We start from the raw sequence: 17115 nt of genomic DNA, 5'->3' as shown, positions 1-17115 counted from the left end.
AAGATCCTCTGGCTCTTCTGTCGTTTCGGTTTCTTTATTCTCATGCCTAGGTTTCTCCGATTCTTTTCTCTCTTCTTCCCTAGGATCTTCTGGTCTTACGTCTTCTGGTATTGGTGGTGATTGGATGACTACCTCTCTTCTTGGGGGTACAACTAAAGGTTCTAGCAGGGTTTGGGCTATCTCTACCATCTTTTGACACATTTCTACCCTTTGCTTTTCCAATTTTGCGTAAGGATATTCCATCCATCTTTGTGCCTGTGTTTGATCTTTTTTGAACCTAGCTTCATAAGCCTATAGGAGGGCATCCATTTGTTCGTGTACCTTTTCTACAAGAATAGATCCTCCCGTTCTTGCGCTTTTTGGCTCCTCTACCACCAGTGGTTCTGCTGGGGTAGGAAGAATTTCTTTCACCCTTGGTGTCATATCTGCTTCCTGTTTCTTGAGCTTCTCTTTCGTTTTCTCAAGTTCCTCGGCTATGGAATTGTGTTCACGTTCTCTCCTAGCCTTCATCCTAATCTACCTAGCCTTCCACGTGTTTCTTCTATTTTTCGACCCTTGGCTAGGTGTTTCCTCTCTCGGAGACTCGTCACTCTTTTCTTCTACCACCTTCTGAGCCTGTGCTCTTGTTATCACCTGGACCGGTATCACTTTCTCGTTCTCTGATCCACTTGTAGACGGAATAGCCTCTATGACGTTCAAGGTGGACTTCCCTCTAGGTTCTGGGTTTTTTGGGCAATCTATGATCAGATGAGTGACCCCACATTCCGTGCAATAGGCATTGATCCTTACAATTTCCTTGTGAGGACAATTCTTCATCCAATGATCACCACTACATTTAAAACAAGGTCCTCTTACGGGCGGTGATGCCCCTTGCATTGGTCTCTGTGGATAAGTAGGTTTTGGTCTCATGATTCCGCCATTTTCTATGAATAGCAATGTGGGTTCATCCATTTGGTACCTACCTTCTCCGGTCGCACTCAATTCAGATGGAACTACGGGACTACGCGTACTCCAAGGTTCTGTGTTAAAAAATATTCTGAGGTGTGATAACCATGGTGTCCACCGCTAGGTTCCTCATAGTATACCAGGCTAGGCACTCATGCCTGCTCATCGGATTCCTCCATTGTAGGCGCGTATCGTACTGCGACAGGCCTTGTTCCCGGTAAGGGAGGCTGTTGCCCTAACACTGGCTATGGCCTCTCTATTCCTACGGGTCCTAGAAGATTCCCTACTGCGTATCTTGGCGATGGTGGCACGTGAGCTTGTACTACTAGGGTTGGAGGCGCATACTGCCGCTCTCGCACGTACCCTTTGTTATAATAGCACTCCTCTGTCGTGGGATTCTTCCACTTTTGTTCCACTGCACACCACTTAGGTGGTGTCAACGGTTGTTGAGGAAGCGTTGGGCAATGCTGAAGGAGATGATCACCTCCACATGTGTAGCATCGCTTCGGTTGTCTGAAGGCGGTTGCAACCTTCTAACCTCTTCCTCTATAAGCTTTGCTTGGCTCATTGGTGTCTCCGTATTTGGTGTTGTTTTCGCATATTTTGTGGCACTATTTTGGGATGATGCATCGTCGTCAACGTCTCTGGGATCCCCAATACCATATACTGTGCAATTATCTACCAAGTAGAGGGCCTCTTTGACTAGCTCGTTCAAGCTAATACACAGTTTCGTATGCAAATCTTTCTGGAGATCCTCATTTTGGAGGCCTTGTGTAAAGATAAGCATTAGCCTTGACTGCAAGGGTAGTTCGTTGTCTGGACAGAACTTCACGTATCGCTTTAGCCTCAAGGCTGCTTTCTGTAAAGAATGAGGATGCAAGAGGGCTACACAAGACAAGAACAAAGCACACAAGATGGAAAGCTTCTTCTTCTTCTTCACAGAAAAGAGAGTACAAATGACTAAGTGCTAAAGCTGAAAAGTAGCACATATGTACATGCGGTCACTAAGTGTGAACTCGCTAGAAGCGTACTAGGCTGGCACTATAAGTGTAGTCCAGCTGTAGAATCACTGGCAGAGATCCTCCGTGTCGGTCACCTAACGCGCCAGTGAGTAAATGCCGTAAGCGGCCAAGACCCGTAGTGGATGCCAGCTCAAGGTGTAGAGCTCGACATCTCAACACTCCCCCTCGAGCTCTGCATGTCGCAGAGTCCAAGCATAGTCCGGAAACGTCGAAGCTTCTCAGCTCCGAGGGCCTTGGTAAAGATATCTGCTATCTGCTCCTCTGTGCTGACGTAGACCAAGTCGATGTCGCCCGCCAACACTCGCTCTCGAACGTAGTGGTAATGGACCTCTATGTGTTTGGTCCTAGCATGGAACACTGGGTTCCTAGCCAGCTGCATGCTGCTGAGGTTGTCACAATGAATGGCAATCTGCTGGTCCACCTGCACTCCCAAGTCCTCAAGTAATGTGCGTAGCCAAGCTACCTCGCACGCCGCAACTGCTGCACCTCTGTACTCAGCCTCTGTGCTCGATAAAGCGACCGTAGGCTGCTTTTTGCTGCTCCAAGTAACAGCAGCACTCCCAAAAGAGAACATGAAGCCACTCGTAGATCTCCTATCAACAATGCTACCTGCCCAATCTGCATCTGTATACCCATACAATGCTAATGGTGCATCTGCTGCATAGAACAATGCGTAGTCAAGAGTCCCTTGCACATACCTAAGTGTGCGTCGTACTCCATCCAAATGTGGCTTCCTCGGAAGCTGCATGAACTGACTCTCCAAGCCTACTGTGTAGCTCAAGTCTGGCCTTGTGATAGTCAAGTAGATTAGACTACCCACCATCTTCCTGTACATATTGACATCCTCAACAACATCACCCTTCTCTGCACTCAGCTTTGCATTCACATCCAAGGGAATGGAAATCGGCTTACAATCAGCCATACCATACTTTGACAACATGTCCAAAGCATATTGTCTCTGTGACAGCCATACACCCTCTGGAGTCCTGATCACCTCAATGCCAAGAAAGTAGCGCAACTCGCCCAAATCTTTCATTTCAAACTCCTGTTTGAGAAGACCCTTCACATGGTCAATCTCCATAGCATTGTCACCAACAATAATAAGGTCATCTACATATATGGTAATGACCGCAATCCCCACATCACTCTCACGTACATAGAGTGAATGATCAGCATGAGCTCTCCTAAAACCAATACTGACAAGATACTTGGCAATCCTGTCATACCATGCTCTAGAGCCCTGCTTCAAACCATACAAAGCTTTGAGAAGTCTGCATACATAATCTGGGTAACCTGGATCGACATAACCAGGTGGCTGATCCATATACACTTCCTCTTGCAACTCACCATTCAAGAAGGCATTCTTTACATCCATTTGATGCATAATCCATCCTCTAGATGCAGCCACTGCTATGACATCTCTCACAGTCGTCATCTTTGCCACTGGAGCAAAGGTCTCCTCATAGTCTATGCCATACGTCTGTGCATAACCCTTTGCGACCAGCCTTGCCTTGTGACGCTCAATGTTACCATCAGCCTTATGCTTGGTTTTATACACCCATTTACAGCCAATAGCTTTCTTGCCACTTGGCAATGGCACCAACTCCCATGTGTCATTTGCTTCCAATGCAGCCATCTCTTCATTCATTGCATCATCCCAATGCACATTTCCAGCTGCATCCTCAAAACATGTGGGCTCCACATCCTGTATCACCTTAGCCATGTAGGCTTGGTGATGCGCTAGATACCCATCATAAGTCAATTTCTGAACTGGATTTCTGACTCTATTAGATCTGCGCGGTCCTTGGTCACTCCTTTGCCCTCTAGCATCTTCTTGTACTTTCCTTACACCAGGTGTCCTGACAGCCGGAATTCCAAATTCCTCATCAAGACTTTGTTTAGAACCATCTGAATCCATGTCTACATGTGAAAAACCTGATGATGCATCAACCATAAAGGGAGGTTCATCAACCTTTTCCTTTCCTTTTCGTGATACATTCCCTGTACCTGTTGGTGGAGTAACCTGCGTACGTAGTCTACCATTCCATGGTTTCTCAACAGAGCCACGAGAAGAGGACTCTTGTGGTCCACTCAAAACCTGTGACTGTGGCCTCACATTTTGTACAACCACATCATCTTTTACATCAGCCCCAATAGTGCCATGTGCATTACTATACCAGCTGCTCATCTCATCAAAGACTACATCTCTGCTCACTCGTAATTCTCGTGTAGTAGGATTGTAGCATCTGTACCCCTTTTGTTCAAGGGAATATCCCACAAGAATACATTTCTCTGCTTTAGGATCCAATTTCCTACGCAACTCATCTGGTACATGCACGTAAGCTATGCAGCCAAACACTTTCAAGTGTGCCAAATCAGGCTTTGTACTTGTAAACTTTTCCTCAGGTGTTACATCATGCACCGCAGCTGTAGGTGTCCTGTTCATAATGTACACAGCTGTATTTACGGCTTCAGCCCAGAAATGATGAGGCATGTTCTTCTCATTCATCAATGCACGTGCAACCTCTGCAATGTGCCTGTTTTTCCTTTCTGCGACCCCATTCTGTTGTGGAGTATATCTGCATGTAAACTGCCTGCGTATACCATGCATTCGCAGAAAATCTGAAAAATCATTGGAGAAGTACTCTCCCCCTCCATCTAACCTCAATGTCTTGATTTGCATATCTGTCTCCTTCTCAATCATGACTTTGAAGTCTTGAAAGTGACCAAACACTTCACTTTTGTTACGCATGAAGTAGACCCATACTTTCCTTGTATGGTCATCAATGAAAGAGACATAATACCTGCAACCATGTATACTTGCAGTATCGGTTGGACCCCAAACATCTGTGTGCACCACCTCAAGTGGCCTTTTACATACATTGCGCTCATGTGGAAATGAGCCCTTTGACTGTTTTCCAAACTGGCATGCTGCACACACTTTATGCATACCATCCACCTTGAATTTGGGCAAACCTTTTACAATCTGTTTTGATTGCATGCTGCGCAATCTCTGCTCATTGACATGGCCAATGCGTTTGTGCCAAATGTCAACATCAGCCACAACACCTGTGCCCTGTGCAAATAATGCAGCTTTTACCTCAGGCATGTCTACATTCAGCGTAAACATTCTGCCCACACATTTTCCCTCTGTGATCAGCTTACAGCCATTCTGGAAATCTTCTACATAACAGCCATTTGGATTGAAGCGAACCTGCAAACCCTGCTCAACCATTTGTCCAACAGAAACAAGATTCTTTGTAATTTTTGGGACATGAAGTACATCTGCTAAGTACTTTGATTTCCCACTCTTCGTATTTAGAGGTATGTCCCCTACATGAGCAATGGGGTGAGCTGTGTCATCTCCTGTCTGCACATAGCCTGACACATCTGGTTTGCGCATATCTCTAAACCACTCTCCACGAGACGTCATGTGATTAGAGGCACCTGAATCCACATACCAAACATCATCTTGGGTGGAATTCTCTGCAGTCATTGTATTCATTACATGCTGCATAACAAACATGCGCTCGTTTTTGCTGTCATCTGCATCTCTGCTAGTAGATGCATAGTTGCCCTGTTCTCTCTTTCTACTTGCTTTTCCCTTTGGACAGTCACGTGACATGTGACCTCTTTCACCACAAGTCCAACATTCTCTACTATCTGGAGTATGTTGCTGCCTGCTTGATCCTGCACCACGACCTCTTTGACTCCCCCTGCCTTGAGACTGGTTTCCCCTGCCACCTGTATTGTTTTGATTTGATTGACCTTCCAGAAATTGGCCCCTGCAACCCCTTGGGCCTCGACCACGACCTCTACCTCTACCTCTGTTAGAGTTAGAATAGAAGGCCTGTTCAGAATTATTTCTGCCATGAGAAGAAGATGTGTCAAGGTTCTTCTCCTCAAGAATAAGCATAGAAATCAAATCTTGGAACACGGGGATGTCGTCTCTTGTATTCATGGAAGACCTAAAATGTACATACTCATCTCCTAGACCATCCAAGCATGCACGGACAATGTCATCGTCTTCCACTGAGACTTTAATAGATCCAAGAGCCTCAATGATACTCTTGATCTTCAAGGCATAATCATTGATTGAGAGGTTGTTCCTCTTAACCTGATTTAGCTCCGACTTTAGTTGAAGCTTCCTGGCCTTGGTGTTCACCTCGAACACTCTGCCTAAGTTTCTCCATGCAATGGCGGGGGTTTCAGCATCCTGTAGATAGCCCATCATGCCATCTGTGATGCTCATAGACAGCCAATACATCACTTTGCTCTGGCCTTGTTGCCAGTCCCTCAAAGCTTTCCTTTGTTCTGCTGTAGCATTTGCCTCGGGAATCTCTGGTTCCTTTTCATTGTCTCCTTCTACATAGTCCCAATAACCTTTTCCTTTTAGGAAATTTGTTATTCTGAACTTCCATGCAGGGTAGTTATTTTTCTCAAGCTTCTCAGTAACAATCTGACTGAAACCGTCAGACATCTTGAAGCACTAAGACAAAATAGTTGCAATCTGCAAAAACCTGCAAATCTGCTGAACCTGCTATCGTGGTTCCTGTAACGCTTTCTACACTCAACGAGTGTCGACAATCAAGCGTTTCACAACCACTGTACTTGTACAGTAAATCTCTGTATACTGCACTTTGGAGACCTGTTCAGAAACTTGTGCGAAAAACTTGTGCGACATCTGGTCGTGGATTGCGAACAAAGGGATTGTGATGCTCTTGCTCTCTTAGCCTCTCTTGCCTGCACCAGGCTCTGATACCATGTAAAGAATGAGGATGCAAGAGGGCTACACAAGACAAGAACAAAGCACACAGAGATGGAAAGCTTCTTCTTCTTCTTCACAGAAAAGAGAGTACAAATGACTAAGTGCTAAAGCTGAAAAGTAGCACATATGTACATGCGGTCACTAAGTGTGAACTCGCTAGAAGCGTACTAGGCTGGCACTATAAGTGTAGTCCAGCTATAGAATCACTGGCAGAGATCCTCCGTGTCGGTCACCTAACGCGCCAGTGAGTAAATGCCGTAAGCGGCCAAGACCCGTAGTGGATGCCAGCTCAAGGTGTAGAGCTCGACATCTCAACACTTTCCTCACCGTTTCCCCTTCTTTTTATTTGAATTTGTGAATTTACGAGACAGTATTGTGGGCGATTCCTCGTTGGGAGAATTCCTCTATGAATTCGTCGAACATTTCTTGAATTGTCGCAAACTCTCGTCTCTCAACCGAATCAAACCAAGTACAGCGTCGTCTTCTAACGTCCACCCAAATCCGGCAAACTGTGTGGGAAAATCAAGGACTTCCTCTGCACGGATTACTCGTATGAAGGCTGCTACGTGATCCCTTGGATCCTTGTCTCCTGAATACTTCTTGTTGACCCACTTCTGGACCTGAGAAGGTCTAATTCTCCTATGATCCATGACCCTCATCATCTGGCCTTCCACAGCCCTATTCATTGGTGCTCCTGGTCTTATCCCTCGGATCGGATCTATCTCTTTGTCCAACCCTTGACCTCTTACTGGCCTAGCAATTGGTCTCTCTGGCCTTGGCACTCTTTCAACCCTGGCTCTTTCTACCGTTGGCGTACCCATTGTTGCTCTACCCATCATGAAATATCTACTCTCACCATGATAACTATATGATGGCGTTGGCGGTGGTTCCAATGGCCCTGCCATGACCGTATGTCCACCTCTCATATGACTCCTTCTGGTGTGTCATCTCGGTGCAACCAAGAACTTAACGACTGCGGGTCTGTTATAGGCTCTATAGGTGCATGCACCGTATGCCATGGCGACTCTACTACTCTTGTCCTCTCTAGTTGACTCGTGACGATATCCATTTCATCACTAAAAGGATTGACACTATGGCTGGGTGTTGGTCTTGGCCCGGGTCTAGCTCCTGGAGCAAATCCAAGTGCTCTGTAGAGCGGCATTTTTTCCATTTCTTTGAGATCCATGGGCTTATACTCACGTCCATACTTATCCGCATATAGAAGTTCAATTCCACGGTACGTTTTGTAGGAGAAGAGGTACAAGACCTTCTCCATACCCAACTCTCTAAGCTGAGGTTCTGTGCAACGAAAGTAGGACTTGGTCCGCCCCTCTTCGTGCTCGTATATTCCTACCTCACTTTGGTCCGTCATAACCATTTTTACCCTCTTTTCAAAGATAAATGTGGCCTCGGGAAGGTCTACATGAGGTGGTTGGTCCTCTCATTCCATAGCCATCTTTCCCCTTGACATGTTGTCTCCATACTGATTGTAATTTTCAGGGTCTTTGACTATGAGATAGTGTCCACCTTCCTTGTGTCTATACCTATCGCCATCGTCATAAACCTAAACATTTTCTAGACCTCTAGCAGGTTTCTCTTCAATGCAAACACACTTGCGTCCCCTATTATCGGCGTAAATAAGGGCTCTGTGCGCGTTTGTTCCTTCTAGAAATATGGTGGTGTACCTAGGCGTTTGTGTCTGATACATGCTTGTTGAGGTACCACCTACTTATGTTATGGTTGGCAGGTGACCTCCTATGCGTGGGTCGGCCATCTCGTAAAGTGAGCGTTCCAAAAAAGTATCGGTATCGCTACCTTCTTCTATGATTTGTGCAAGGGAATCTATTCCTGCTTGATTTACGCTCCCTTTCGTGGATACCAAACTAGCTTGGTCACCTCCTATCCTGAGATCTCTTGGCAAAAGTTTTCCTGACCGCAAATACATGAATTGACAAGAAAAAGTGTCTTGCAAACCAAACCTCTTACCTGATTGGTCGGCTAGCAGTCTTCTATTTTGTCACCTCGGTGTCTGAGTGCTCCTGCTACTTGTTTTTAGGCAAGTTGACAAAACCTTTCCTCTCGGCCCGTTAAGAGTACTCACTACCATTTACACACAAATTTGTAACAAAAATTTCAAAAAGTTGCAGAATTTGGACCAAAAACTGTGCAGTTGGTCTTGAATATGACTCTGGAGTCTATTTTGAGCAACCAGGGTACCTATGGGATCCTCTCAAGGTGTACTAGGCATTGGTCTATTCACAGTTCCAAAATTCGTCAACTGGCAGCAACCGCGGTTGGTGCCAAAATGCTCTGTTTGGGCTCTAGTCAATTTCCATTGACTCCTTATGTCTTGCTGAGTCTCCTGAGCCTATGCATGAAGCTTTTGGACTCTTTTTGGGCAGTTTGGATATCAATCTACTGTTTCATACTCTGATTTGGTCTATGGGCTGTTTGGAACTCTTCCACTTGTCCAAAATTGATGGGGAAAGTTGATATGGACTCCTTGTACTGTCAGCAACCTGGGGGTATGGTCAAATTTCCAAAATCATGAAAGTGGCAGCAATAGTGGTTGCTGCCAAAATCACATGCTGGCAATGTTGCTTATACCACTGGATAGCCTGCTCTCTGTGGAGTCTAATGACCCTATGTATGCTCAATTTGGACAAAGTATGGGTTGCCAAATGCCGAAATTTCAACCAAAAAGTGCAACTTTGCAAAAATTGCTCCTTTGATCAAGATTTTGGATATTTGATCGTGTGGGAAGTGGTTTTGGGGTCCCTTGGACCTTGGGCATTTGTGGCTATGACTTGTTCCCTAAAATGAGCCAAGTGGCAGCAACCGCAGTTGGTGCCAACTGGGGCTTTTGCAACTCTGGATGCTTGCTGTGGGTTCCACACCTCTTGGGCTTTCCAATGAGGCCCTGCACTTGTCAATTAGACACTCCTAGCATGTACAACTTCAATTTTTTGTATTTCAAGACCGCTTCACAAAATTTGATCAATCTTTGCACAAATCAACTCAAAAAGCAACCAAATTATCCAGATTAGCTTCACTAGTGCATATGCAAGTACGCAAACAAGAAATTTCCAATTCAGCACTCAGAATCACAAAATACGCACACTTAGCATTTTTGGTCACTTTATGGTATTAAAGAGTCGCGTTATGGTATCCAAGGCGATCTTTGCACTCTCGTGACGCACCAAAATGATACCTAAACTAATGCTACTCCTAATGCTAAGCTACTAGGGGGTGGTGGTGTGATATGCACAAGCAAATATGACGTAAACGACAAAAACGCTCTCAACCAAAATCAACCGCAACACACAAGCGATCTCCTAACTCCAAATGAGGACTCAATGCACCGAGCACTAAAACCACACTAGAGTATACTAGCCTATAAGGTAACCTAAGAAGAACTCCGGTCTCCTGGGTCCACCTGAGAGCTCGGTAAGCCTCACCGTCTCTCCTAACCTAAACTGTAAGCAAAAATAACTGTAACACATGGGAACGGATAGAGAAGAACCTCACCGTGACTCCCTCCGTCTAGTGTAAGTCCTACATCCCCGGGAACGGCGCCAATGTTGGCGGATCGCCGTGATCGGACAATGTAGCGAAGCGAGAACTCAAACCAACATACAATATGTCAATCCAAGGGTGTAGCTGACCCGACTAGTGCATGGAAACATCGCATGCTATGTCCTAGATGACAAAGCAAGGAGGAGGAAAAGTCACGAATGTCCTACAGGCGAAACAAATGCAGAAACTGCAAAAGTCTCCTACGAGCGTATCCGGCTCTCTAATGGTCAAATGGACATGAAACGAAGTCCAATCATCATGAAACTTAGGAACCTAAGCCTTAAGACTATGGGGAATGCGTTTCCGGGCTCAAACCTGACATTTCAAAAAATGGCCTATATGGACAACCGCAATTGCCGCCACACCTAACCTCACTCAAATCGAATGATTGAGGGCTTGGAAAGCTTAGCTTTACCACCTAGAACCTATGTCTATGATTGGAATCTCAATACACATCACACATAACGCACAATGAGCAAAACACACAAGAGGGCGACCTAGAGCTTCAACCGCTCATTGCGTCGCGTACACACACTCAAAACCAACATCATGAAGCTCATAAGGATCTGTAGGCTATGCCACACTAGCCTACAGATCCTTATGAGCCTTCTCGTCTTCATATTGCTTCTGATATCTGTCTCTTTCCTGGCTCATGCGCTCGATCTGGGCTTCTCTTATTTTTAAATCCTCGAGGAGCACCATATTCGTCTTTTCTAGCTCTTCGTTAGCCTTGCGCAACTCCTCGGCTTCTTTGTTCCGTGCCTCCACCTCCTTCTCTTTGTTTTTCAATTCTGTATTAATACTGGCGATGGCCAGGCTAAGATCTGCATTGTTTTCTTGCTCCTTCTCGAGCGCCATGACCGTCCGCACGTCTTCTTTAGCTATTTCTTCTGCCAGCTTCTGAATGAGGGTTGACCTAGCCACGTTTGTAGTGGGGAGTTGAAACTGGGGTGGGATAGAGATTGTTTGGCTGGTGGAGGCCTCTTCTTCCTTCTTCCCTTCTACCTCTTGCCGTGGACCCAGAGTCATTGGACTTACGTCCGTCATTATTGCATCGGGTGCCACCGGAGCATCTTCTTGCTTGTCTCTGATTCGTCGGAAAATAGGCGTCATGAGGACCGCCTCCTGTTTGCTTTTCCACCACTCCTGCATAATTTTCTTTACAACCTTGAACGCAGGTTCTTCTTCCAGGCCTGGTGTAGTTGATGTGGAGGGTGTGGCCTCCGTCCCGAGGTTTTCTTGCGTTGTTTGCAAGCCTTCGGGAGGCACACCTGCTCCCATTACCTGTTCATTTTTGGTTCGTTCTGCCACAGAGTCAATCATCATGGGGTCTTCTTGCATTTTTAGCAATCCCTCCGATTGCTCGCCTTGTGTAGATGGTTCACCCGTTTCTATTTCAGTGTGTTCACAGGTACACATTTTGATCCGTTCGGCTTCTGCGGCTTTTTCTTCTGTCATTTCCATTTCTGTTATTGGGACTTCTGCCGTTAAAGCCTGTAGGATGAATCCCACGGCCTCTTTTGCCTCATCATAAGAATATCTGGCCACCATAAGGTCTCTTAGCGTCAAGGCTGCCTGTTGTTCTGATGTTAATGGCCTTGGTAATATTGGCTCTTCTAGTTGGAAGGCCTCTGGTTTCTCCTTTGTTTTCTCTGTCCGTACAAACTCCGGTGTTTCTAACAATGTGATGGGCTGGAGGGTGGGTGTAGGGCTTGTTGAACTTCGTTCTAGAGCAATGTCAATCATAAGTTGCATTGCCCGCTCTCCCTCTATTTTGTTAAGTTCTTCTTGCAAAGGGTGGGGAGTCTCGGGTGGCACTTCTTCTTCGTCTTTTTCTTTTCCCTTCTCTTCTGCAGTTGGCTTTTCAATTTCCGGTGTAGGCTCTACTTCTTTGTTTGTGGTTTCTACTTTCTTAGTTAGCTTTGCCGTTTGCTCTTTCGTTGCCGCAGCTGGCTTTTCTGCCTCCTTGACGGGTGTTTCAATCGGTGTCTCAGTTGTTACTGGTGGCCTGACATCCATCTTTTTCTTTGTTCTGAGCTCTTTGGGCTTGTCCGTGGCTTCTTCAAGAGCCTTTCTTGCCTTCTTGGCTGCCTTCTCCAACTTGTATGGCTTACGGCCGGTCTTTTGGGTGCTAGCCCGTTTGCTTTGATCCTCTCGCGCATCATTTCCGCGTGGCTCTTTTTACGTTCTTCCTTTTGTTCTTTCTCCTCCACTCTCTTCTCTTGTTGGGTATCTTTCCTCTTTTGGAATTTCTCCAGTGTTGCCTTAGCAGACGTTTCCATCTTTTGTTGTAACACAGTCTTGGGCTTTCATTCCAGTTGCCCCTCCTCTTCTTCAGCTAGCTCCACGTTCCCTTCATCACTTTCTAAAAGAATTTCCTTGGAGCTGCTGGCTTCTTCATCATGGAGGTATTCGGGTTGGGTGGTCTTCTTTGGTTTCTTTACTTTGGGTTTAACCAAGGAGGATGGATCTGCGTGGCCTCTTGTTGTCGGTGCTCTTATCAACTCTGCCCATGCATCTGAAGTTGGGGCCTCCTGTATCTGATCTCCTTCTCCTACTAGGTGAGCGGCTATCTTTGTTAGCACTTCAGCTCCACCTAGGATAGGTTTCCCTGCAGGCTTGTCCCACTGCCTTCTCTCTGCTGCTGCTAGCAACCTATCAAACGCCCATTTGGAAAATTCTAGAGTGAGGTTGCGATGTTGAGGTACTATTTGATGTAGAGTGGGAGCGAGGTTCTTTTCTGGTCTTGTATAGCGAGTTTGCCTGTCAAAATGGAAGTGTTGGTAGAGGACCCTCATAAGAGGGCTAGTCCTCTATTCTTTGATAGATTCAAACGTCGGCAGCTTGGTAGTAGCAATATCTTCATCTGCCAGGCCTTGCATCTGGATTGGCTCTCCCCTTGGAAACTTGGTGATCTCTGCAAGGGTATCTGGAGTTATGGTCACTTTGAGATTCTCCCCTTGTGAGTTAGTGAGGTGTGCGGTTACCACGTCTTCACTTTCTTTGTGTAGAGAGGTAAGAAGCTCATATGCTCTCTTGTACTCGGCCCTGACAATGGGTTGCGCCAGGTAGTCGTCCATTCCCATTCTTATGATGGCTATGTCTGCATTCTCTGGTAGATATGCTATGCTATTAATCCCTGCAAGCATTTGAGGTGCTCCCCATTTTCTCCCCTGCTCATCCTTCCATACAGTGGTGAAGATTGTTTGTCCTTGGGCCAACTGGATCTCTTCTTTTATGAAGCTACCCTTGGTTCCAGAGACATTTTGCATGTCTCGCTAGAAATCTTCCAGCTCATCTAGCTTGTACTTGCTCCTCTTCCTCATCTTCTTTGGAGTGATTGTTCCTGTACAAGGTAATCATCAAGTTTCTCTGGTTAGAGCACAAATTTTAGCAGTTACTTGTGTCAGACGTCAAGATATGTGCCCTAAGTTAGTTTTGTCAGTATCCTGGTGTAGATTTGTCAGTTTTGGGCATGGAAGGTGCCATTGGGATCCCTGAGAGATGTACTTTGCAATGGTATGCTCCAGTTTTCAAAATTAAGAAAATGGCAGCAACCGCGGTTGTTGCCACATGGGTCAAATTGCAACTTTGACCTTACATGTGGTATATACCCTCTTTGTTGGTCCCAACCATGCCCTGCATGCTCAATTTGGACACTCCAATCTCCTGTTTTGGCCCAAAAAGTGTCTGGACCCTTCTCTAACTTGGCATGATGCAGTCAACTTTGGATTTTGACTTTTGACTTGTGACTTAGACTCCACCATTGGGTTATTCATCTGAAATGGAACCTCTGGACTGGCAACACCCCATATCTTAGGCTACTACTTGCACTGGGGGCCTAATTTGGGTTAAGTGGTAGCAACCGCGGTTGTTTCTAAAACTGTCAGTTTTGGCCAAACTTGGTCTTGTCTGGTTCCCCTTCACCTGTAGAGTCTAGCCATGCTATGCATGCATCCTTTGACTTCATATCTTTCCCTATACTTCAACTTTACTGATGCCGGGAGTTGGGTTTCTTAAGGAAGTCCTAGTTATGGTTTTGTCATTGGACTGGAATCTTCCCTGTGGCTTCCTAGCAACATTCTTGAGCTAAGGGAGTGCTCATCCTTGATTTTGCACCTATGACCTTGCCGTTAGGCTTGTTTTCAAGAAAAACGCTCTGAAAACGCTAATCCTATGGCCATTTGAAGTTCTGGATATTTTTGCCCTGTGTGGATTGATTTTTGGGTTCTAAATGGTTTTGTTGAGCTAGTGGTCCCAAAATTCGCGGCTTTCACGCAATTTTTGACCCTTTTGATACCAATTTTCTGTTTCAGAACCTGTACCTGCAAACGTGTGTTAGGGAGACTTAGAAAATCCATTTTTCTTGCTAGAAGGCACCCCCGGAGTCCATTTGCCATGGCCTAGGTGTGGGTATCTTGTTTTCACATTTGAGCATATCTGTGGGTTCTCCATGTCTTGGGCTACCTGTTGGGCCCATGCATGCATCACTTGGACATCTTGTCCACCTGTAAGACCATTTTTTGCAATTTCGTAGCCACTTCACAACATCTTTGCTTTGGACAAGATTTTGGAGTCCAAATTTGCTTTGGGTGATTGCCTTGTGTTCCTGTACCTATAGGGGACCCTGTGCATGCTTTTGGTGCAATTCTGAGGTAGGTGGCAGCAACCGCGGTTGTTGCCACAGGGGTGGTTTTTTACTGTGGGCCACATCGCCTTGTTCTCTGTCCTGCTGGGGTTCTTTTGAGCATATCTGTGCTACATTTGGTCATTCCTACTATGTTTTATGGTGAGGTTTCTATGTGTGGTGCCTACGTCTCGTTCTCTGTTTCTGGTGAATGTATTAGTGGTTAGTTCATTTCCAATTGATCATTAACACATGTTGAACTCACCACTCATGTCTCGTAGCTAGGGGATGGTTGTGCAGGTCGTATGGAAGCGCGGAAGACTCGTCAACTCGGGGCTCTAGCTCTCTCCAAACTCGTCCAAGTAGAAATGACTAGAAAATTCCCCCTAAGTTAGTATATGTGCCTAGTGCTTCCAAAAACTCATTACATTTTTTGTTACCATTGCTCCCAAAACAAATCTTACACTCCCTATGGGTCGTTAATTTCTTCGTTTGGACATCCGAGGCCCAAGATATGGCAAAATGGTCGAAACTGCCATCGTTTCTTTAAGGCCAAAAATTGACGTTCTCTGAATGCTTCCAAACTTTTTTTGGGAGTAGATCCACCTTTGGCATTTTGGCGTTTGCTTCCAGAATCTTTGTTGCTATTTTGATTTTTTTTGGCGAATTTCCGAAGAAAATACAAACAGATACTTAAAAAATTCAAAATTGGTCTTTAAAATTAGGAAAATTAGACCGAAAAATAACCAAAAATTAGGGAAGGTGCTTTATCCCTAGAAGATCATGTTCGCGGCTATGTACAACCATTTTAGGGTCACTACTGGCCTGTTTTTAGCATTTTTTGTCACTTTATACAAGAAAACATAAGTATTGATGATATTTACATAAGGATAGGGGTATATGGTCCTGTTGTGACCTAAATCCCTTCTTGAAGCTTAGTCGGGCATCACTCTTTTAGCAGTTAATCATAAGAAAATCGTAATAAAACGAAAATCAAGTTGTCAAACCATGTGAAACCGATGCCCGCTCATAAGTAATCCCTCAATGCCTCCCCCCTTCCTAGTCTAAGTCCTCCCGAACGACTGGAAGTTGATGGTGCAGTGCATGGGTGTTTAAACACGTGCCTTAATGCAAGGCCTTGCAATGGGGCCCTATGCATGCTTTTGCAGAATATGCATGGGAAAAATTATGTTGTGCAAGATGGGGGTTGCAAGCTTATATGCTTACGGGCATTTGCTGGCAAGGTTTGTTGCTTTCAAGTCTTCACGATGATAGATTAAACGACCGTGGATCATGTACTTTCAACTGCAGTCGTTGTGCCTTTTTCGTGACTGGTAGTAGAAAGTATGTGTCGTCGGCACTTGATGGCGTGATTCTTGGCTTGGGGCGCCAAACTTGTGTGGTTGTTGGAGGTGGTGGCATTATTTTTGGTGGCGAAGTTGGCGTTTCTTTGGATTTTGGAATCCAAACATATCCGTGTTGGTGTAAGTCTCGTGCCAACTTCTTCGGTATCCAGATGTCCTTGGCCGGGGTGGTGGGCTGTTCTTGTGGTTGTGGATACTTCCATGTGATAGGTATCGAGCTACAAGGCTGTGGTGTCTTGTTTTGCTGCTGTTTTGGGATCCAAATGTACCTATAGCCTTGGTGTTGATGTATAGATTCCTTGGGGACCCATTTTTGCTGTTGTGGGGCTTGGTATGTCCTTGGTGGATGTTGTGTGGTTTTCTTTTTAGGTGATCGAGGGTATTTTGGTTGAATTACCCTTGGTTTCGAGGTAGAGGTTTGCTTCTGCTTGGGTAGCCAGATTTTTCCGTTGGTAAGTTGGCTTGTAGGGAGCCACACTTTTCTTGTGCTTTGGTTATAATTGGAACTCTGCGCCATGGTTGTTTCTTTTATGGTAGTACTGGGTACTGTTTTGGTGGTTCTCAGAGGTTGTTTTCCTTGGTCCATGTTGCTTGGCTTTGGTGCTTGTGGCATTTCGTGTTGATTGGCGAACTCGACCGCCTGCTTGATGTCTTGGTCTTGAATGTGAACTGCGTTTTGAAGCCAATCAATATGTGCGTTGTATGTCCTTTGCCATGTTTGTCCTAGCAACATGGGGTATGTGGTGTCCGTATCTTTGACCACGTAAAATTTGTGAGGGTAGACCTGTTCCGCTATTTGAATTGGTAACAAGG

General features: G+C 45.5%; 2 protein-coding genes across 2 annotated transcripts; both read right to left on the bottom strand.

Moving 5' to 3' along the window:
• Positions 1-10899: 10899 nt before the first annotated feature.
• On the bottom strand, positions 10900-11358 carry LOC147425680 (uncharacterized). Its single transcript, XM_086500686.1, has one exon. The coding sequence runs from the start codon at positions 11356-11358 to the stop codon at positions 10900-10902; it is 459 nt and encodes a 152-aa protein (XP_086356812.1).
• Positions 11359-11927: 569 nt separating this feature from the next.
• Positions 11928-12476, bottom strand: LOC147425679 (microtubule-associated protein-like protein). The gene is given in 3 exon segments (XM_086500492.1): positions 11928-11945; positions 11947-12419; positions 12422-12476. Coding segments are annotated over 3 exon segments (546 nt in total).
• Between the last annotated feature and the right edge of the window lie 4639 nt (positions 12477-17115).

Source organism: Adiantum capillus-veneris, chromosome 25, assembly GCF_014529385.1.
Source record: "Adiantum capillus-veneris isolate H3 chromosome 25, ASM1452938v2, whole genome shotgun sequence".
In the NCBI taxonomy this organism is placed as follows: domain Eukaryota; kingdom Viridiplantae; phylum Streptophyta; class Polypodiopsida; order Polypodiales; family Pteridaceae; genus Adiantum; species Adiantum capillus-veneris.
This window is presented reverse-complemented; position numbering and strand designations above follow the sequence as displayed.

What these genes read in the sequence shown, in the direction of transcription:
- LOC147425680 (XM_086500686.1), bottom strand. Translation starts at nt 11,358, where the DNA reads ATGACGGACGTAAGTCCAATGACTCTGGGTCCACGGCAAGAGGTAGAA.